The sequence below is a fragment of the Micromys minutus genome (assembly GCF_963924665.1).
Source record: "Micromys minutus genome assembly, chromosome: 5".
Lineage (NCBI taxonomy): Eukaryota > Metazoa > Chordata > Mammalia > Rodentia > Muridae > Micromys > Micromys minutus.
Window position 1 is genome coordinate 24,884,068 of NC_137974.1, and position 24,247 is coordinate 24,908,314.

The following is a 24,247-nucleotide window of genomic DNA, read 5'->3' on the forward strand; positions in this document are numbered from 1 at the left end:
CCCTCTCTCTCAGAGAGAGACCCTGTTGGCCTCTTTTTCATGTGTCCCCTTTAACCTGGAGAGCATCCTTCTCACTCATCACTCTTGGATTTTCACATTTGCTTCCCTGTCTTCCCCTGAAAGAAACAAAAAACAACCATTGCTCTAGTTTATTCTAATTATCTTTTGAAGTTATAGCTCAATAGATAAATTTTAATAATGAACATAACATTGTGCTAGATTCATAGTGTCTCTGTGAAAATATAAAATATGTCTCCTTTGCTTTCTTTTAGGACACAATCAATATAGAATATTTTCACACATAGAATATGTGGTGATTTGTATGCTAAATAAATATTTTATTATAGCTATACCTATGAAATGAAGAGAATATTCCTATCTGGGTTGTTAAATATACCATTTGATGGTTGGTCCATCATTTTCTTATAATATTCAAATGTATATTTTAGTATGTGTTTCCATACATGTGCATAGCTAAATTATGAAAGCTTTTCTGAATAAATAAAATGATTAGTCATGCAATTGTAATATGATGGGGTGGGAAGTAGAACTGAGGTTTGTCCTCAGTCCTACATGGGAGGCCGTCACCTCTCTGCTTCTTTCAGGTACAGAGAGCTCCAGCTTAGTACAGAAAGCAAAGTTTCTGAGTTTCTCCATCAGAGTAAGTTGAAGTCCTTTGAAAGTGAGCGTGTTCAACTCCTGCAAGAGGAAACAGCAAGAAATCTCACACAGTGCCAGTTGGAATGTGAAAAATACCAGAAGAAATTGGAGGTACCGCTATGCAACTTTCCCTTGGCATAAGCGTAAATATAGACTTTGTAAGTATAGCGTTTCCATAGACCTTTGTTTCTCCTAGAGGACCATACCTTGTCCTCAAAAGAAAATAAGGAAAGAAAGCTACATACCTGGAATACCAGCGCTCTGGAGGCTGAGACAGGAGGATCACGTGTTTGAGGCTCATGTAGCCAGCCAGAACTAAGTAAGACAGTCCTATTTTAAAAAACAAAAAGGTGGAAGAAGAAATATATAAATAGCAGAAATATGTGCATCAAAAAATGACTAAAATTGTTTTTAAAAAATGTAGAAAAGGTTTTATTCATACTAACAAAAATCATATAATTGCTGGGAATACTTATGTAAGAAAACTGAAATTTGCATAAAGAAAACTGTAGAAGTATAATGATGTATATAAAAATTACCATCTTTCTGGAATGGAATAGCTGGTATTTTATGTTTTTCAGTTTTCATCAAGAAAACTGTTCCTAATGTCTTAGCATTTACACTTTTACATTTGTTTGCTTTTGTGCCTGTGAGTATGCACGCTCGTGTGCATGGCAGAAGGCATTTGGAAGTCAGAGGACAACTTATGGTGGTCAGTTCTTTCCTTCCACAGTGTGGAACTTGGGAAGCAGAGCCATCTCATTGGCCTGATTTTCAGCATATTTTTTTACTCAGCAAAGTAATTCTGTAGTACAAGTGGAAAATTATGTAGATAATATTCAGTATTTTTACAAATTTTTCTTAAGAAATGACAGAAAATATTACATTTTAAAATAGATGGTATCTTGTTGGTAGCTTAACTTAAGCACTTCATGTTTTTAGTCTTCCTCTTTGCATATGAATGACCTTAGTTATGAAAAAATATAATTTTAGGTCAAAACAAAGATGGAAGATAATAAAACTGAAAATTTGTCAATTAGAAGCCTTTCCTGAGGCTGAAGCGATGGCTCAGTAGGCATTGATGCCAGCTGCTCTTCCCGAGGACCCACATGGTAGCTCACAACCAGTTATAACTCTAGTTCCGGGGCCCGAGTGCACTCTTCTGGGCTCCACTGGCATACACAGACAACCAGGCAAGACACACATATGCAATAAAATAAAATAAAATCTAAATTTTGTAATAATTTTCCCAAATTATAATATCAATTACATTATAAAATTTGTTTTTAATTTAGAAAATATATAGGGTTTATATGTAAATATACATATGTTAGCAAAGCAGTTTTAGCTACTTGTTGACTTATCATTTCAATACTACATTAAAAGATCTATACATTCTGTGTGAAGGTGTTGGATCCCCTGAAAGGAGTTCTGGGAATTGAGCCCAGGTCCTCTGAAAGAGCAACCAGTGAGTACTCTTAACCACTGAGCCATTTCTCTGGCCCCTGTTAAGATGTATTTTAAATATGTAAAATACTTCATCCCTAGACACTCACTGAAGTGTTATTTACAATAGTGGAGAACTTTACACTGTGACATATCATGATCACACTAAAAAATCTGTGTGAGATAGGATCAATTGATATTTGAAGAGTATATATGAAATATGCTTTGTTCACTTGTATAGCCTCTCATACAACTCTATACATTGACTCTTTTAAATGTTATCATTAGGTTGGTAGCATAGCTCTGTGCAAAGCTGTTGCCTAGCATTCACAACACCAGTCCCAACACCATAAAGTAAATACCTTAAGTTTTTAATTTATTATGCTTGTGTGTGTGAATGTTGTGTGTGGGTGGACATTTATGCCACTGCACATTTATAAAGGTGAGAGGACAACTTTGTAGAGTTGATGCTCTCTCACCTTTACATGTGTTATAGGAAATGACCTCAGGTCACCATACTTAATACAGCAAGTGCCTTTAGCTGCCACACTGAAGCCCCGTGCTAGCATTTTTAAAAACAAAGGTGATATATGGATTCATCGGGTTGTACAAGTAGTAATAATCCAAGAATTTAAGCCTCTTTTTAAATCCTTTTAAAGGATTTTTTAAAGGAATATTTTCTTTGAACATAATGGAGTATGCATCCTTATTAGAGCATTTTGGGGTATAAGCCCAGAAGTGGAATAACTGGGTCTTCAGGTAGGACTATGTCCAATTTTCTGAGAAACCACCGGACTGGTTTCCAGAGTGGTTGTATCAGCTTACAACCCCAATAGTGGAGGAGTGTTCCTCTTTCTCCACATTCCTGCCAGCCTCAGCTGTCACCTGATTATTTGATCTCAGCCATTCTGACTGGTGTGATGTGGAATCTCAGGGTCATTTTGATTTGCGTTTCCCTGATAACTAAGGATGTTGAACATTTCTTTAAGTGCTTCTCAGCCATTTGAGATTCCTCAATTGACAGTTCTCTGTTTAAATTAGGTACCTGTGTACCCTTTTTAAATTAGGTCGTTTGTTTTTTAAGAGGTTAGCTTCTTTCATTCTTTATTAAATATTTTGGATATTAGCCCTCTATCGGATGTGAGGTTGGTGAAGATTTTTTTCCCAATCTATAGGAGGCTTGTTTGTCCCATTGATGGCATCTTTTGCCTTACAGAAGCTTTCCAGTTTCATTAGGTCCCATTTATCAATTGTTGATCTTAGAGCATGAGCTATTCGAGTTCTAGAAATTAGGAAATTTCCCCCTGTGCTGAGTTTGAGGCTCCTTCTCACTTTTTCTTCTAATAGATTCACTTTATCTGGTTTTATGTTGAGTCCTTGATCCACTTGGACTTGAGCTGTGTGCAAGGTGACAAACATGGATCTATTTCCATTTTTCTACATTGTAGACCAGCAGTTAGACTGGCACACTTATTGAACCTTTCTTTTTTCCATCACATAAATTTGGCTTCTTTGTCAAATACCAAGTATCCATTAATGTGTGGGCTTTTTTCTGGGTCTTCAGTTCTATTCCATTGGTCCCCTGTCTGCCTCTGTACCATGTGGTTTTTATCACTATTGCTCTGTAGTACAGCTTGAGGTCAGGGCTGGTGACTTTCCCTGAAATTCTTTCACTATTAAGAATTGTTTTGGCTATTCTGGGTTTTTTGTTTTTCTATATGAAACTGAGAATTTTTCTTTCCTTGTCTGTGAAGAAATGTGTTGAAATTTTGATTTGGATTGTATTGAATCTGTAGATCGCTTTTTGGCAGGATGGCCATTTTTACTATATTAATCCTACCAAACCATGAGCATGGGCGATCTTTCCATCTTCTGAGGTCTTCAATTTCTTTTTTCAGGTATTTGAAGTTCTTGATCATACAGATCACCTGCTTAGTAAGAGTACACCAAGATTTTTTTATTGTTTGTGGCTATTGTGAAGGTTGTTATTGCCCTAATATCTTTCTCAGACCATTTATCATTTGTATAAAAGAAGGCTGCTGATTTGTTTGAGTTAATTTTATATCCAGCTACTTTGCTAAAGTTATCAACTGTGGAAGTTCTCTGGTAGATTTTTGGGGGGTCTTTTATGTATACTATCATATCATCAAATACCTTGGCATCTTCTTTTTTCATTTGTATCCCTTTGTATCCCCTTGATCTCCTTTTGTTGTCTAATTGCTCTGACTAGAACTTCCAGTACTATATTGAATAGATACAGAGAGAGCAGGCGGCCTTGTCTCTTTCCTGATTTTAGTGGGATTGCTTCAAGTATTTCTCCATTTAATTTGATATTGGCTGATGGTTTGCTGTATATTGCTTTTATTATGTTTAGGTATGGACCTTGAATTTATGATCTCTCCAAGACTTTTTACATGAAGGGTTGTTGTGTTTTGTCAAAGGCTTTTTCATCATCTAATGAGATGCTCATGTGATCTTTTTCCTTTGAGTTTGTTTATATAATGGATTACATTAATGGATTTTTATATATTGAACCATCCCTACATCCCTGGGAGGAAGCCTACTTGATTGTGGTGAATGCTGGTTTTGATGTGTTCTTGACTTCGGTATTCAAGAATTTTATTGAGTATTTTGCATCAGTATTCATAAGCAAGATTGGTCTAAAGTTTTCTTTCTTTGTATGGTTTAGATATTAAAGTAACTATAGATTCATGGAGTGATTTAGGTAGTGTTCCTTTTGTTTCTGTTGTATAGAATAGTTTGGGGATTTTTGGTATTAGCTCTTCTTTGAAGGTCTGGTAGAATTCTGTGTCGCGCGCCCCACGTCCCGCCGGCAGGAATAGGCGTGCAACAACAGCATTCTTCTGCGAACAACCTTTATTGTACAATACTCTGAGCAGGGGATCTCCCTGAGCAGGGGACTTCTCTTTTGAGCAGGGGACTTCTCCACGTGAGAGAGAAATGCATTGCTTATATATGCCCAGGAGACTCGTGTCACTACCTGATTGGTGCGCCCTCCAGTAACTCAATAGCATGCCCCAAGAGCGGGCTGTGACGTATATGGCGCATGCGCTCTAAGTCTCTTGGCTGGGCAACAGCCGGCGCCATGTTTGGGTGTGGCACAAACGGCTCTCTACAATTCTGCACTAAAGCCATCTGGCCCTTGGCTAACCCCCTACACACACACACACACACACACACACACACACACACACATACACACAGAGAGACACACACATACACACAGAGAGACACACACACATACACACACACATACACATGCACACACACACACATACACATGCACACACATAAACGGGAGGTTTTTAATGGCTTCTATTTCCTTAGGGAATTTGGGCCTGCTTAGATAGTTTACCTGTTCTTTATTTAACTTTGGCATGTGGTATCTGTCTAAAAAGTCATCTATTTCATCCAGATTCTCCAGTTTTGTTGAGGATAGGTTTGTAGTAGGGTCTGATGATTTTTGAATTTCCTCAGTTTCTGTTATGTCTCCCTTTTCATTTCTCATTTTGTTCATTTGGATACCGTCACTGTGCCCTTTAGTTAGTTTGGCTAGGGGTTTATCTATCTTGTTGATTTTCTCAAAGAACCAGCTTTTGGTTTTGTTGATTTAGTTCTCTTTGTTTCTAATTGGTTTATTTCCACCCTGAGTTTCCACCCTCTACTCCTCTTGTGTGTGCTTGCTTCCTTTAGTTCTAGGGCTTTCAGGTGTGCTGTTAAATTGCTAGTGTAGGATCTTTTCCAGGGCACTTAATGCTACATTTTCCTTGTAGCACTGCTCTCATGGGTCCCATAAGTTTGGGTATGCTGTGTATTCAGTTTCATTGAATTCTAGAAAATCTTTAATTTCTTTCAAAATTTAAACACAATTTGTTTCCTGACCAAGTTATCATTGAGTGGAGAGTTGTTCCATTTCCAAGGGTATGTGGGCTTTCTGTAGTTTTTGTTGTTACTGAAGTCAATCCTTAGTCCACGGTGATCTGATAGCATGCATGGGATTATTTAGATCTTCTTCTATCTGTTGAGGCTTGTTTTGTGCCCATGGCTCTGACTACATATGTAGCAGAAAATGGCCTTACCTGGCATCAGTGGGAGGGGAGGTGATTGATCCTGTGGAGGCTGTTGTCCCAGTGAAGGGGGATGTTAGAGGGGTGAGGTGGGAGTGGGTGGAGGAGTGAGGGAGAATCCTCTTAGAGTCAGAGAGGGGGGATGTGATGGGGGCTCTTTGGAGGAGAAACCAAGAAGGGAAAACAACATTTGAAACATAAATAAATAAAATAATAATCTTTAAAATGGAACAAAAGGAAAAAAGAAGAGAAAAACACTTTCTTTGCAAAGGCATTTTTGCTACTGCCCTATGCAGGACTGTCATTTACTGTCTGATTCGAGCCAGAGCCTGTTAGGAAACCCACCATGCTAAAAGCATGGACCGGGCAGGTTGAGCAGAGCTGATGCCGCAGTGCAGGGCTCATTACACTGTCTTTGTACAGTTCTGTGCTGTCTGCCTGGTGCCTGACCCCAGGTAAGTCTCACTGCTCAATGCTGCCTCCATTTTAGCTCTTAACAAGCAAAGGTTAACCTAACCCCTAAACTTATTTTTATTCTGCGTATGTAATTATTGACAAAGCCTTTTGTAAGTTCCCATTAAACGCGCCAGAATTATCTACCTTAGAAATAAATATGTCCTTTCAATTGAGCTACTTGTTAACATTTCTTTGGTTGGGAAGAGAATGGGTGTAAATAGATCTCTGCATCATCCTGTTACTTTAGCTGTGAGCCTGAGTAAATCTTATTTCTTTCAACATTTGCCATTCTTTTCTTCCACCCCTAGGTTTTAACTAAAGAATTTTATGGTCTCCAAACTTCTTCTGAAAAACGCATTACTGAACTCGAGGCACAGAAGTCAGAGCATCAGGCACGGTTAGACATTTATGAGAAATTGGAAAAGGAGCTGGACGAAATAATAATGCAGACAGCAGAGAGTAAGTCTGTGTGCCCTCCCCCAGCCTGCCCCAGTGACTGTTCCCACTGGACAGTCTTCTTTTTTTGTTTTTTGTTTTATGGCTACAAAGGAATGGTGGAATCATTTCTAAAAGTATTTTGACATATATTTATTAAAAATATAAGTGATTTAAAGAATATTCTGTTTTAATATTAATGTAAATTTTCAGTAACTAAACTCAAAAAACAGATTAAGTATTAAACAATTCTTTTTGTCAGGAACTGATATGAAGTTATAGCAAAGTTTTTGCCTCAGGACTAGCCCTGTAGACTAGTCCTTGTAGGACTCCCTGGTGGAGTACTCGTCTCTTCTGTGAAAGCTCTGGATTCCGTCCCTGGAACAACATTAAAAACTGAAACAGAAGCACCAGAAACTGATAGAAGTGTGGTGACACCTCCTCTAGTCCTCCCCTCAGGGAAGTGAGCCAGGGAGATCTCCACAGCCCTAGCTCTGGTTGTATATTTCTGCAATCTCAGTACTCAGGGAGGAGAGGCTGGAAAATCAGAAGCTCAGGGTCATCCTGGACATACTCAAGTTCAAGCAAGAGAAGCCTAGGCTGCATGAGACTTTGTTGCAAAGACAAAACAAAAATTACCTTTATCAAACTGATTCTTCAATTGTGTTATATTTTATAATATATATATAGTATTAGGAAAAAGATAAAGAGAGTGGGGGTGATGTGTTCTATGGAGGTGTGGTGGGGTATGGGGGTAAAGGGGGATGCCTCTGGCAGACCCATATTGAGGCATCTCTTCCCCCTGAGGGACCAGCCACATAATGGTATGGCATAGAATAGAGTTTATTCAGGGCGTGGGGAGGGAAGTTAAGAGGGTAGTAGGGGCAGAGAGAGGGAAGAGAGGAGTAGAGAAGTAGAGGCTGGCCTTGAGCACGTTGGGGGGGGGGGGACCAAGAGCAAGAGAGAGGAAAACGAGAGAGAAGCAAGAGAGAGAGAGGAGGGGGCAAGCAGCTCATTTTATAGTACCAGGTAACTATGGGGTTGGGTATGGGTAACAGAATCCCAACATTTAGTCCATATTAAAAGTTTTTGAATCCTTCAGAATACCATACCTGAGTTACTTTATAAGAAAGCATAGCTTATCAGGTGATGTAATCTCTTAACATCTTCTAAAAATAAATCAACAAATACAACCAAAGTATACTTTAATATGCTTCACCTCTCTCAAATGTACATTAGTCCTTGGGAATGTTCTTGGAATTCTAAATTCATTATTATGATCTTTTATTTTGGCTTCTGCTATGCTTTTTAAGGAAAAGAGTTATTTCACATCCTACATTTTAATATTTTTCAGTTGAAAATGAAGATGAGGCTGAAAGAATTCTTTATTCCTATGGCTATGGTGCTAATGTTCCCACAACAGCTAAAAGACGACTAAAGCAGAGGTAAAATCAATATAGGTCTGTCTACTCAAGCTGAGTGTAATTACATAGTACATTTTGATAATGTGCTGAGATGAATGATAAAGTTACTTGTTCTTAATATTCATAAATATTAAAGTGCTCACAAAGTAGGACATGGTAATAACCATGAACTTCATCTATATTTAAGTGAATTTAATGGTTAGTAGATGTGTACATTAGAATTTTCATGGTATTAAATGCAATAACTTTTAAAGCCATTTTATTTTCACATTAATTTCAGATAAGTACAAATGCTTTGTAGCAATAATTTTCAGGTTAGAACTTACTGAACTACCTTCAATTCCTATATCCTTTGTTTATTATTATTTATATGCCTATATTTCTTGATATGTATCTTAACATGTAATATATTGTTGTATTTAATACATACTCAAGAAAGAAATATGGAGAAAGCATATACATTACAGTTAAAACTATCCAGAAGTGTTAGTTCCGTGTCTCATTGCTGTGACCAAGTCCTTGAGAAGAGCATTGTGAGGAAGGAAGGGGTGTTTGGCTCACAGTTCAGAAGCAGTTCATCAATGGGTCATGGCAGCAGAAGCAAGAAGTGGCTGCTCACATAGATAGATCCTCAGGAAAGAAGCAGAGTGTGACAGATGGTGTTCATGGCTTCATTTCTCTTGTACATTCAGTTTAGAGTACCTACTCATGGAATAGTGGCACCCCCGCATTTAGGGTACATCACCCTCCTCAGTTAATCTAATCTAGAGGCTCTCTTCTGGACTTGTTAAGCCTTGTCTCCCAGGTGTTTCAAGATCCTCTGAGACTGCTAATTAATGTAAAAAAAAATAAGTCACAGAGGGAAGCCCCAAGTGATGGTGCATACTAGCTGGATAATCTTAAAACTTTATTCCTGAGTTCTGCCTAAGCTAGGTAATGGATTCTAAACAGTCCTGTGGTCAACAGAGAAAGAACGAAAAGAAATGGGAAAAGAAGAGAAGGGTGTGAAAGGCAGATGAGGGGAGAGGAAGGGAAGGGAAGGAGAAAAAGAAAAGCCTTTTGGGCTAAGGTTCTGTGCAGCATAGAATTGGTTAGAGGCATGCTGCATGGCTCCCTGGAGGCCCCACTATGCCAGCTACACCTGCACTGATCATGTCGCTAGCTCTTGCTCCCAGTACATCTGCCTTACAAACAGATGGGACTGCTCCTCTTGCTACCACCTGGCAAACCCTCCATAGTGTGCCCCACATCATCCTTACTTGCCTCCCTACTCAGTATGACAGTTTAAGACTCGTCTCCATTTGTAAAGATCTATTTTCTCTACAGCATGGAAACATGGTTTTTCGGCTATCATTTCCCATCTAATTTCCTTTCCTAGGTAGAAACTCTTCATATCAGCAACCCCATCTTAGTCTCTGATCTTCCTAGCTCAGTGTAGAATACCTAGTTAAAAACCTGGTTTTTAAAATACCTCGTAAAAAATCAGGTTTCAAAACCAATATTGTTTTATGATGGTTAATTTAGAAATTCAGAAATGTACAAAAGAAATTCCATGTTTTGATACTTTTGTAAATATTTTCAATGATTTTTTTTTTAAAGAAATTTGTTGTTCTTGTTCTTGTTTTCTTTTTGTTTGTTCTAGACAGGGTTCCTCTGAGTCACTCTGGCTGCCTGGAATTCTGTAGATCACACTGACCTTCAACTCAGAGATCTGCCTGCCTCTGCCTCCCAAGTGCTAGGAATAAAGGTCTGCACCACCACCAGCCTGCTAAGGTGTGTGTTAGTTCAGGTACCTGTGGAGTAGGAAAGAGTGTATCAGATCTCTGAGTGTGTGTCTATATACATGTGAGTCTGAAAGAGAGCATCAGATTTCCTGAGGCTGGAATTACATTCTGGGAGATGGGAACACAATTTAGGTATTTGCAAAGCAATGTATGCTCTTAACCACTGAGCTATCTCTCTGCTTCCTTCTGTAGATTGTTTGGAAATGATCGATACAATAACATGAAGAGATAATTTATCTTTATGACTACCTATAACAGTATGAAGTAGCATTTTAGAAGAAGAATGTTTAAGAACTTACTTATTGATTAAATATTTGAAAATTTTGGATCACAAACAGATAACTCCAAAGTATCAGTTTACGGCTAGAAAATTAATTATTTTTTTATAGAGGTTCAGGTGCTTCTAAATTATTTAGTATCTGAAAATTGGTTGCCATCCCATCCCTTCCTGGTGCTTTCAAAGGCGAGTGTAACTGGTTCAGGGTATTTGCAGTTTTTAAGTCTATGTGGTTCTTTTAGCCCATCGTCCCCAGGAAGAGAGTGGAGATGTGAGTGGCTTTATGAGCAGGCACCAGAGCCTCTGGTCAGAGGGGATATGACCTACGCAAAGTTCAAGGCCGATGGAAAAACTCAGACCTCATTGTAACATCTGAATCCTGGAGACTAGTTCTTACAATGGGAAAAAAATACTTTTGCCATTACAAGCTTCCTTTCCATGGCCCAAAATGTTGAGCTTTGAAGTTAAATGTGATTGTTGCTCACTTTTTAAAGAAATTCACAAACCCAGAAGCTAGGTGTGTCTTGTTTGGTTGGTGAGTTGGTTGGTGGGTTGGTGGGTTGGTGAGTTGGTTGTGTTCGGTATGGGAGATACATTCTTCTGTTTCGTTGTGCTTTGCTTTGTGCTCTTCTGATGCCCAAAGACTTAAAGAACCACAAGTGATTCAGACTGCAAATGGTCTTAACTGTCCAAATATCTCTGAAGATTCTATCACTGAGCTATCTGTGCGCCCTGAACAAGTGCCTAATGGGTATGCTATTAATACCCTTGCCAGCTGGTGCCAGGCATTCTTCTCATGGTGAGCCGAAGGCTATTTTGAGGAAGTGCTTCTCAGGTCATCTAAACTGAGGGAAGAGAGTGTAAGTCTAGACATCCAAAGAGGACATGTATGCATCCCTGTACTTAGTCATTCAACAGTTTTTATTGAGTACCTACTACGTGCACAGTTTGAGTAGTGGCACCTAATCCACTTTTGAAGATTGCAAAATCAACATTTGGTTTCTTAAGGGCTACTTGTACAAAAAGCAGTTGCCTTGCGCCCTCTTGAAACTTATTTACTTAAGACAAGAAAGAGCAGTGTACCCTTTGGAGAATCTGTACTTACTAGTCTTTTGCCTTTAAAATTAAAGTACTGCAGACTTAAGGTGAGTTAGAGTTATAGAAATGACTCACAGCAGTAAATGGAGTGTTTCATAACAAAGTTGTCATCATTTATCATTATGAGGAAGTACATTACAAAGTGTATACAAAGGAACCTATTTCTCAACTGCTGTATATCTCCTTCATACTTATTTTGATTTAAAACTTTATATATTCAACAGCTAATATTGAATATGTAATGTTATTTTTAACTGACTATAAGTATTTTAATTTTAAAATTGGGCAAAGTGATGATAATCCCATTATCCAGAATAAAAAAAATCAGAAATTTATACAAGCACATGAATTTCCTTGATTTTTTGGACATTATATAGTTTTAGTGCTTTAGTTTTTAACCTTAGCATTCTATCATGAACATTTCTTACCTATGGATATTCTTTAAAATATCCTGCCTAGGGGACAGAGGGTGACAGTTGGAATGCAGAGGGTAAGCGAGGGCAGGAGAAAGGGTGGTCAGTAGCAGAGGTGGAATCAGAGTAACAGCATGTGCACCACACACTGAAACCTGTCACATTGTATGCTAACCTTGACACTGAGTTTTAAAGTCACTTTCTTTGTTTTTTCTTTTCTCTTTTTTTGTTCTTTCTTTTTCTTTTTTTTTTCTTTTTAATGGTAAGTACACTGTAGCTGTCTTCAGACACACCAGAGGAGGTCATCAGATCTCATTACAGATGGTTGTGAGCCACCATGTTGTATGCTGGGAATTGAACTCAGGACCTCTAGAAGAGCAGTCAGTGCTCTTAGCCACTGAGCCATCTCTCCAGCCCTGTTTTAAACTTTTATTGAAGCTTTTAAGATACATGAAACATGGGCACTTGGGGTTTGTTTGTTTGCTTGCTTTTTCTTTGAGTTCATTTCTGGAGGAACTACAATGCTGATTTCCTGTGAGGTGGTGATAGCAGATTATGGTTCTCACTTAGAATAGAATTCTAAAGTTTCTGGTTGGTGTGTAAGCGCACAGTAAGGTAACTTTGAGGTTTCCTATAAACATAAATAATTGCAGATCTTAAAACTCTTTCTGGTCCACAGTGTGGAAAGCCAGAGGGGCTTATATAATTGAAGTAGATTAAAATGATTAACTTTTGACATGACAGAACTTGAACATTGTAAGTAATGTTTTTGTTTGAGTAGCAACTATTTGAAAATAGCAAACAAGTTTCTAGTTGTGTGTTGCATGTGCTCCCGCATGACGCGATGACATGGGACACTGTTATCGTAGTGTATCCCTCTTATTTGTGCAAATCCAGATGTTTGGAGATATGTTAGAACATTTTAATTTGTAAAGCTTTCTGCCTATTGTACTTAATTCTTCTTTGTATTTTTATTTTACTTTTATGCATATAAGAGTTTTGCCTGGGTATATAGATATGTCTCTGTATAGATATGCCTGGGTATAGATATGCCTGGGTATAGATATGCCTGGGTATAGATATGCCTGGGTATAGATGTATCTGGGTATAGATATGCCTGGGTATAGTTGTGCCTAGGTATAGATATGTCTGGGTATAGATGTTCCTGGGTATAGATATGTCTGGGTATAGATGTGTCTGGGTATAGATATGTCTGGTTATAGATGTGTCTAGGTATATATGTGCCTGGGTATAGATGCGCCTGGGTATAGATGTGTCTGGGTACAGATATGCCTGGGTATAGATATGTCTGGGTATAGATGTGTCTGGGTATAGATGTATCTGAGTATAGATATGCCTGGGTATAGTTGTGCCTAGGTATAGATATGTCTGGGTGTAGAGATGCCTGGGTATAGATATGCCTGGGTATAGATATGTCTGGGTATAGATATGTCTGGGTATAGATATGCCTGGGTATAGATGTATCTGGGTATAGATATGCCTGGGTATAGTTGTGCCTAGGTATAGATATGTCTGGGTGTAGATATGCCTGGGTATAGATATGTCTGGGTATAGATATGTCTGGGTATAGATATGTCTGGGTATAGATATGCCTGGGTATAGATGTATCTGGGTATAGATATGCCTGGGTATAGTTGTGCCTAGATATAGATATGTCTGGGTATAGATGTTCCTGGGTATAGATATGTCTGGGTATAGATGTGCCTGGGTATAGATGTACCTGGGTATAGATATGTCTGGGTATAGATGTGTCTGGGTATAGATATGTCTGGGTATATATGTGCCTGGGTATAGATGTGCCTGGGTATAGATGTGCCTGGGTATAGACATATGTGCCTAGTGCCTGTGGTGATCTGAAGAGCTGTAGGATCCACTGGCACTTCACACCCAAACTGCAACACCTTTCATCTGCTTTGAGGGGCTTCGTCTCTCACACTGCCTTCACTGAACCCAGGGACATCCTTATTAGGACACTACCCCATGTTAACACTAAAACCTTGGCATGGAATTTCTTGCTTCAGTGTTTACATCATCTGATGGTTTTACTTTGTCACCATATCTGCAAAAGCATATTGTGTGAAACACAAGTTACCCAAAGCAAATGAGTGGTCTAATGTACCTCACTCTCTATGACCAAGTCACTATTGTCCTCAGAATGGTGACTGTTTCATCTCATTATTTTTAACATCTCTCATTCCCTAATAGAAAACAAAGTTTTGTTTGCATATGAATTTCCTTGTATCTATACTTCTTTGTAATTGAATTTGACAGTATTCATTGTTTTATAAGCATTACACAAATACTGTCAATACCTTCAGCATACATTTGTGACAAATTGTTATTTAGAAAAGATCCTAAAGGGTTATGTTCTGTGAATAAAAAAAATATATAGAAACTACACCCAATATATATATATATATATATATATATATATATATATATATATATGTGTATATATGTATATATATATATATGAAAATTAAGAAAAAAAATAAAAGTGTGATTGATAATAATCAGGGTTTTTAATTAAACAACAGAATTGGAGCTAGTGATGTAAAGTCTGGAGTTCACAGACATAGTTAAGATCAGCAGATTTAATCCCAAAGCAACAGTGCGCACGCCTTTAGTTCCAGCACTCAGGAGGCAGAGGCTAATGGATCTTTGGGTTTAAGGTGAGACTGGTGAACTAAGAAAGTTCCAAGACAGCAAGGGCTACAAAGAGAAACCCAAAACTATACATTTGTTATATTAACTAAGAAAAAAGACCCGATTCCCCCCCACACAAGGGAGAGGTAACCTAAATTGTTTTCTGCACAAAACTATGTCAAATTCTATAACAGGACTAATATAAATTTCATTGTTGATATATAAAGTATTATATTTAGAGTAAAAAGATTAATAAAAATATAAGCTATAAATTTCTTTAAAATGCATAAGAAGAAAGTTGTTTAAAGGCTTCCTAGAATGGAGTGGAAGGCTTAAGAGGCATTTAATAAAGACTGAAAAAAAACAAAGGAAGCTGTTTGTGGGGTAATGAAAATGGTTTCAAGTCATGCTGTACCAAGAGCCACACAGCTCTAAGTACACTTGAAGCCGGTGTTTATTGTGCTGATTGCATATTATTATATATTTTATAAAGAATTGTCAAAAAAAAATGAAGACTACTTTTTCATCTGTAATGTGAACTGATTGGCAAATACCATGCCAGATCAAAGAGTGTTAGCTGTAGATGCACTGTTGAGATCACTCTTAAACATTTACAAAAACTTCTACTTTTTATTTTGGGTGAGCAGTCCTTACACACAAATGTTTTAGATGATATTTAGCAGAGTCTTACATTAATTCCTTCATCTTTGGCTGGGAAATATAAATACAGTAGGGTTATTTGGTAGAAATTAAACAACTCAACATTGTGAAAAGTTGTACATTTGGATTCTGTGAGTTCTATATTCATAGGTTAAATTGATAAGTGAACTAATATAGAACATGAAAATATAGTATATATAGGTTGTGAGGACAACATGATTTCTCAGCATTACCAGCACATCTTTTAAAAATTGTGTTTTCTTTGAGTTATTGAAATTGTTTAAGTAGACAGCAAGGGCTACACTGAGAAAGTAAACAAACAAGGGGCTGTGATGGAGTGCATAGCACGGTGGGCTGTGGTGCCTGTGATCCTAACACTGGGCTAACCTCCATACTGAGAGCAGGAGCCGAGGCCAACCTCGGATGCAGGCTTAAGCACTGTTAGGAAGGGGGTTCCTTAGTATAGACTCTGCCTGTACTGTGCTCATTCTTCACATGTTACACCTCCACTCACAATAGGAAGTTAGATTATTTGTATTATAAAATTCAAATGTTGACCGGTATAAACACTTTCCAAAATGTAAGCTTTGAACATAATATTCGTGTCATTTCAAATAATAATTTTAATAAGTCAAACAATTTTACACATAATAATCTAAATAGTTTCAGATAATAATTTAAAGTAATTTGTAATTTGGAAACTTCTGTTAAAATGAGAAATCTGTTAATGGCTATCTTTTTCTGTCAAGCTAGTAGTAACATAATGGAATTCTACTTCTTTGGGAAGGGCTAAAAAGACCATAGTCACAGTAATCAGAATATCACATGTAGCATATCGAAATGCTGGGGTTGTTGCTCTCAGAACTCTGAGTTGGTAGGCTATTGCTCTTCCAGTGTTTTTCCTGTTACTGTGTGTGTGTTATTAGAAAGGAATGGGCCCACGTTCTAGCGTATAAATCTCTATTGCGTGCTTAGGCAGCCTTCTACTTTGGTGTACATGAATGCTTTTCATTTTATTTACCTAGTGTCCACTTGGCAAGACGAGTTCTTCAGTTAGAAAAACAAAACTCATTAATTTTAAAAGATCTGGAACATCAAAAGAACCAAGTAAAACAGCTTTCACAAGAGGTGAGTAGCTGGGTCAGAAGACCCAAGAGAGCGCGGTGCTTTCTCGGATGCAGGCTTTGGTCACGCCTACAGTTACTTGCTGAGCAGACTGAAAATAAGCTGGTTGCAAATGATTTTAAACCTGTAAACTTCACTGAATATTGAGACTCCTAAACAAATTGGTGTATACGGCAAAGCCGAGCAGAAGAGAAACTGAATGCCTAGAGCTAGGGAGTAGAAATGAGGCAAGTCCCAGAGCCTCAGCCTCTGAGAATATCCACTGACAAAACACGTTTGGCCAATTTTATTGATATCGTGTTCCTCACTGACGACTGATTGTTAAATATTTTAATTCTTTTAAGTTTCTGTTTAATTAAAAAAAAAAATGCTAAGCCGGGTCTGGACGCATAGCTCAGTGGTTAAGAGCACTAACTGCTCTTCCAAAAATCCTGAGTTCAGTTCCCAGAACCCACATAGTGGCTCACAACCATCTGTGATGGGATCAGATGCCCTCTTCTGGTGTGTCTGAAGAGCGTGACCTTGTACAGTGTACTCACAGATATAAAAAAATCTTTTTTTTTTTTAAATGTTCTAAAGGCTTGCTTAAAGCCTCATCCTCAGAGGCATTTTCTCAACTGGGCTTCCCTCAGCTGACTAGCTTATATCAAATTGACAGAAACTTAGCCAGAACAGATCACGTGCTCACTTTGCCCACTCAGTGTTGGCTCACTGGCTGGAACCTCTGCCGGTCTTGGGCATGCTGCCACTGTCTCTGAGTGCTGTATGCATCAAGTCTATACTTGGCTTGTTTTCCTAAGAACTTGTTCCTTTGTCCTTATACTGATATACCTACTGATAGACTTTAACAGGAAAGGGGTCTCTACACTAAATTTTGATGTGAGTGAGAAACATCAGAGATTAAGGTGGATACAATGGAATGTGGAGCAATGCCAACAATGTATGACCGGAGGAGAGGAGGAGCTCTGTTGTCTGGGCTTACTCGTATCTGTGGCATAGGCTGCCTTTATAACCACTGAGCCTTATGAGGAAAGGTCCTCAGCAAACACTATTATGAGACTTACATCATCTAGGTATAGTACACATCTGTGAACTTACACAGAGGAAATGTAAAGTAACATCTGGTGAACATTTGACTGTGTCCGTTTGTCTTTAATAGAATTGACATATATATGTGTATGTGTGTGTATATATATATATATATGTATGTATATATATATATATATATATATATATATATAGTCATGTAAATTTTAATTTTTATCACATTTAACAATAACCTCACAAAATTTCTACAAATTTACTGTTGCTACAAGTCAGTTCTAGCATACTCCTAGGTGCAAACAGGAATAACATCATCAAAGAAAACAAAGTACAATGGCTCACGTATAGCCCTAGTACTCAGTAGGCAAAGGCAGGAAGATTATCATTAGGAATCTGTGGAGAGCCTAGGGAACTAAAAAAAAATTTTTAACCAAAAAAGGAAAGAAACTGCAGACCTTGGGAGGCTGAGGCAGGGGCATTTCTGTGAGTTTGAGACTAGCATAACTTAGTGCCAGGGCTCCTCTTCTAGTTTAATTCCTGTTGGGATAATAAACAACATGATGGAAAAAGCATCTTGAGGCAGGAACGTGCTTATTTGTCTTTCCAGTTTAGTTTACATTGAGGAAAACCAAAACAGGAGCCTGGAGACAGAAACTGGAACAGAGACCACGGAGGAGTGCTGCTCAATGGTTTGCTCCCAGGCTTATGGCCAGCTACTTTTCTCATCCAACCCAGCCCACCTGCCTACAGAAGGAACTTCCTAGAGTAGACTAGACCCTCATTTGTCAGTTCTCTATCAAGAAGATTGCCTGCAGGCCAGTTTGATGGAGGCATTCCTCAGTCCCTATCAAGTTATCAGCCATTGATTAGCCATCCCAGATATAAAACCCAGTCCCATAGGAGTCAGAGCACTCACAGACACTACTAGAAACCTTGTCGAATCAACTAATAATCTGTGAGCTCATAGGGGCTCACAGAGACTGAACCCACAACCAGGGAGCCTACATAGGTGTGACCTAGGCACTCTGCACATATGTTACAGCTGTGCAGCTTGGTCTCCTTGTGGGTCTCCACACTGGGAGCAGGAGTTGTCTCTGACCTTGTTGCCTACCTTTGGGACCCTTTCCTACTGGATTCCTTTATCTAGCCTTAATAGGAAAGGAAGTGCCTAGTCTTAGTGTAACTTAATATGCCTTGGCCAGTTGATATCCATGAGAAATCTAGCCTTCTCTGAAGGGAAACAGGAGGAGATGGGCAGGGGAGAGGGAGAGATAAACTCCAGTAAGGATGTAAAATTAATTAATTAGCTAATTAATTAACGGTCACATCTAATATTAAGTAAACGTTACATCTAAAATATCATTGCCTACTTTGGTATCACAAAGTGTTTTGTACACAAAAAGGTTAACCTTTTTGTCTACAGGGTTATCGTTTTAGGTCTATGATTCATTTGGGGTTTTTTTTTAACATGAAATAAAAAGCATACATTGAAATTCACAAATTTTCACATTGAAACTCAACTGTTGTAGCACTTATTGAAGATCATTTACTTATGAGTGAGTCTGTGTCTAGATGTATTCCCTTCTAGTTACCTGCTTATGTTCGTGTGGGCACCATGGTTGTCAATATAGTTGTATGGTATCTTGAAATCAAACACTGCTGATTCTCTAACTCCTGTTCAATGCCTTTTGGCCACTCTATATTTTTTGTACTTCCCTATGAATTTTATAAGTAGTTTATTAATTCCTGGGAGGAAAAAGGATTGCTCTGATTTTGAGATTGCGTTGACTTTATTTATAAAATGGTGAAAAGGTAGATTAATGATGTAGCTTAGGTTGCCTAGCATTCCCATATCCCTAGGTTCAGTCTACAGCATGGCTGACAGAGAGAAGAGTGGTCAGAGGGGAAGAGTACCAAGGACCTGACAGTCTTGAACCGCTTGGTACTCTGACACAGTACATTCGCTCTTGTTTATTAGGCCGTTAATTTTTTTTAGCTGCTCTTAGTTTTTAATTAGTGTCACGAGGTCAGTTCTCTGCCTTTCTGATTTTAACCAGTATAATAAATGTACGCTCAGTATAATAGAATTATAATGTAATGTGCTAACTGATATGCTTATGACCTGCTGACTTTCCATGTTGTCTGTACTGTTTCTTCTTTGTGCTCTTGTCCTTTCTTATCCCTACTTTCAATTGAGTTCATATTTTATCATTTCATTTATTTTATTGCTTATAATTTTATAATGATCGCAGTTGGTTTAGTGGTATTATATAACCCCTCCTCATCTTGGTGCTTTTGTTGTCATAGACCGTATTTGTGTATATGAACCTCACAGTGCATTGCTATTATTGTTAAACAGTTGAACACCTTGTGAAGAGAAATGTTAGGCTGAGGAAAAGATAATATATTTACTGGTGTTCAATCTAGAATCTTATCCTTACATTTGTGCATTTTCTTTTTACTTAAGTTTAAATAATCATTTTCGTATGGATATTTTGTCTACGTGTCTGTAAGTACACCACAGATCTGGATCCCTAGACATCTGAGCTACAGGTGGTATGAGCCACTCTGTGGGTTCTGGGAATCAAATCCAGGTCCTCTATAAGGGAAACCAGTGCTCTGAAACTCTAAGCCATCTCTCCTCCCTTCCCACACATACACATTCAAACTCAGTATGTGTCCAAGGATGACGCTGAATTCTCTCTGTCTAGCTCATAAATTCCTGGAACTGTTGCCTCCAACTCCCAAGTATTAAATGCAGTCTGTTGTTTTGGAAAATTCAGGTAGCATAAGTTCATCACTTAAATCATTTTAGAATTCAGCAAGTAGCTTTTGGCATATTTACAGTGTTGTATATCCATCACCATCACCACCACATAATTATAGACCAGTTTCATCACCCTAGAAGGAAACCTATACTTCCTAAGTTGTCATTTCATTTCCCATTCTCAGATCTTGCAGCATCTGGTGTGTACTTAATGGACTGTCTTTCTCCATAGATTTTCCTATTCCATATATTGCATATAAAAGAAAGTATACAACCTTCCACATTTGTATCTGGTGTCTTTCACTTGCTATAATGCCTTTAAAATTCATTGGCATTGCAGTCATCTTACATTATACCAGCCATGTCAAGGTTTCCTGTTTGCATATATAAATTTATATTACTATATAAATTTATAATAATTTATATATTATTAGTGTGATTTACAAACTGTGTTCTCAGTAGTTGAAAATTATATATCTCCTGATGGATAAGCCAAATATCCAGTAGTTGTTTAGTCCATGAGAGTAGAGGTTTTAGCAATCCCAATCTGGTGATGGAATCCCAGTGGAGTTTTAGAGAGCTGCTAATCTTCAGCCTACATCATAATCTGAAAAACAGTATATTCTAATATCAGTGAGGAAATGCTTGGCAAGAGAATAGGTGAACTTGCCAGCAAGAGTGAGGGCAAGCAGGAAAAGAAACAAAAGCTTATGAGCTGCCACTGGAAGGTATGGCCCAGATTAGAGTAAGTCTTCCCACCTCAAATAATCGAATCATAAAAATCCTTTAGAGCTACTCCCAGCTTCTTGGATTTTAGTCAATTCCAGATGTCATCCAGCTGACAAACTATCAGTCATATATGCTTGCTAGCTACTTTTTAATTCTAGCTATCTTTGTGGGTATGAAATTGTAGCTCATTGTGACTTTGATTTGACATTTCCCTCGTGACTAATAGTGTCAGGCATTTTATTTTACTTCATCTTGGCCATTTCCGTATACATAGAGAAATATAGGTCTTAGTCACTTTCTACTTTCAGAATAAAACAGGTGGATAATTTATATATACTAAAGGTTTACTTGGCTTATGATTATGATGGAGCTACATCTTGTTGCTATGTAGTAGCATCTCTGCCACTCCTCTGGTAAAGACTGCAATATGTTCATAAAGGCTGGCTAGATTGTCATTTCAGAGGCTTGCTGCTAAATAAGCTCACCCCGTCTAGTTCTTTCTGAACTCTGGATGGCTAGTTAACTCAGCCAGAAGTTTCCTCCAAGCTAACTGATTATAAACTGACTTCTCTCTGCTTCTCACCGAATTGCTCTACTTGGCCACAAACTAACTCTCGTAATCTGTTCTAATCTTCTGACTCCTTCTCATTCTCTGGCTTGTTCTGTCCTCACCTGCAACCTGTGTCTGTAAAACTGTCTCCTCTTTCTATCCCCATCTCTCTCTGTACTGCTCTTAAGTCACTTCCCTTTCCTGTGCATTGTGAGTTAGGCATCTCCTATCTCCAACTCATTCTGTCAATCTTTCTCTGATTCGTCATTTTTTCTGCCCCTCACTTACATACTTTAAAACCTGACTGTTTCCTTTTACAAATCAATTTTACCTTCATTGGGTTAAAGGTGTTTCCTAGGGGTGTGTTCATATTCTAGCCAAGGAGATTAAAGGTGTGTGATTCCACCTGGATGGCACAGACCGAGAAGGTCTTTGGATGTGGTCCCTTGCCAGAGCAGTCATGTTGCTAGATGAAAATTCCTCTACAAGGCTCTGTTTTGGAGGCCTCCACACTCTTACGTTCTACTCCTTAGTGCTTATGTTGTTATACACTTGTTACTATGTGGAGGATGGAACCCAGTATAAAGTTCTGCCATGAGCTACATCCCTAACCCAGATTTAATGCAATCAGATGACAACTTAACTGCAGTATAAATTAACAAGGACCTCTCCATCATAGGAATATGTCCTCAACTAATTTCCCCTGATTTTTACTTGTATTTTTTGGCCTAGTATTGTTGTTGATTGGCAGGTTCTCTGTGTATTCTGGGTTGCAGACCTTTAGCACATAAGTGATTGCAGATACACTCTCCCAGGTTTTGTGTTGTCTTGCATCCTCTTGTGACTGTTCCTTGATGTATGAACTTTTCTATTTTGATAAATAATTTATCATTTTGTGTTTTATGATTGATTCATCATTGATTTTTAATTCCCACGTGAAACTCACATGTCATAAAATTAATCATTGTAAAGTAAACCATCTTTTATTCAGAATGTGCTGCGATCACTTCTAACTAGTTCTGAGACATTTTTATTACTACATAATAAAGTCTGTATCCACTAAGCAATCAATCACTCACCCACCCACAGCCTCTGACAGCGGTCTGTCTGTTTGCAATCTATTGGCTTTTCTATGCATTTACCTACTAAGCAAAGTCAGATAAATGGAATCATACAAGTTCTGACCTTTTGTATCTAGCTTTTTTTATTGAGTATACTGTTTTCTAGGATCATCTACATTGTAGCATTTGTGACATTTTATAATAAATAATATTCTGTTCTATGTATTTGTATATTTACCGTAGATTGTTTATTTATTTTGTGGTAAACATTCAGGCTCTTCCTAAAGATTTATTTATTTATTATAAGTATACTGTAGCTGTCTTCAATCTAGACACACCAGAAAAGGACATCGGATCTCATCACAGATGGTTGTGAGCCGCCATGTGGTTTCTGGTATTTGAACTCAGGACCTCTGGAAGAGCAGTCATTGCTCTTAACCACTGAGCCATCTTCTCCAGCCCCTGGAAAGACTTTTGCCCAGATAAAATTTGAAGTTGGTTGTAGTGTCTCTTCACAGCAATGGAAACCTTAACTAAAACAGTCTCTCACTAGAACATGTTCTTTGACCTTAGCCCTCAGGAATATGTTCTCTTGACCTTTGACCCCCACTAGGATGTGTTCTCTTGACCTCTGTTTCTCACTAGGATGTATTTTTTTTAGCTGTTTACAGATTGTTCCAAATTGACCTGAGACAAATTGATTATAAGCTTGCCATGGCTTCTTTATTGCTATGCTTGGGTTGTTTTAAGATTTTTTACATGTGCATTTACTAAATTTAGCTTTTTATTTCCCCCTGTTCTTTGTTTCTATTGATAACTTCAAGGTGACATGTATGGTTGCTTAAAGTTGACCATAGGGAAGTTAATGGTGTACTATATATTTCAGTCTATGTTCTGCTTTTGGTTTTATGTGATTTCTGCCTTTCTCTCCCCCGCACTCCCCCCCCCCCCCACACACACACCTACTGTTTTCCTTTTTTTCAAGGCAGGGCTGCCCTGTGTGGCCTTGACTCTCCTGGAACTTGCTCTGTAGACTAGGCAAGCCTCAAATTCAGAGATCCTGAGATACTTGCCTCACCTCCACATGCCACCACCACCCAGCTGATTTTATGTCATTTCTCTTCTGATATCATGTCCTAATGTTTCTTCACCTGAATATAAACTACCATTAATCTCACCTACTATCTCCTTCATCGCAAATATTATTAGCTTATAGTTCTGGAATTCTAACTTACCTCTCTATGGAGCTTGTAATTTCTAATTAAAAATATTCAAACTCTTTCAGGGGAGCAAAGAGGATAATTTTTTCACTCTACTTTGATTTTTAAAGGATTTATTCAAATATAATTTCTCACTATTTGACAGTTCCATACATCTATATAATTTATTGAAAACTGTCATAAGCAAGAAGGCAGATACATGTAGTTGGCATAACAAAAGTTATATTTTATTGTACTGAGGGTTATCACACAAGGTTCACACTCTAAATTCCTACTTTGCTCTTAAGCCTGTCTCCCTAAGGCTGATGATCACCTGTGATCATACCTTATGAATATCCACTCT

General features: G+C 38.0%; 1 protein-coding gene across 1 annotated transcript in view; it reads left to right on the forward strand.

Annotated features, from left to right (window-relative positions):
• The window catches only part of PIBF1 (progesterone immunomodulatory binding factor 1), a 159,390-nt gene that overhangs the window by 94,223 nt on the left and 40,920 nt on the right, over window positions 1–24,247 (forward strand). The window contains exons 11-14 of the mRNA XM_080916617.1: window positions 606–771; window positions 6,959–7,109; window positions 8,440–8,530; window positions 16,434–16,536. Coding sequence (XP_080772743.1) covers window positions 606–771; window positions 6,959–7,109; window positions 8,440–8,530; window positions 16,434–16,536 — 511 coding nt within the window. The remainder of the gene's footprint in view (window positions 1–605; window positions 772–6,958; window positions 7,110–8,439; window positions 8,531–16,433; window positions 16,537–24,247) is intronic.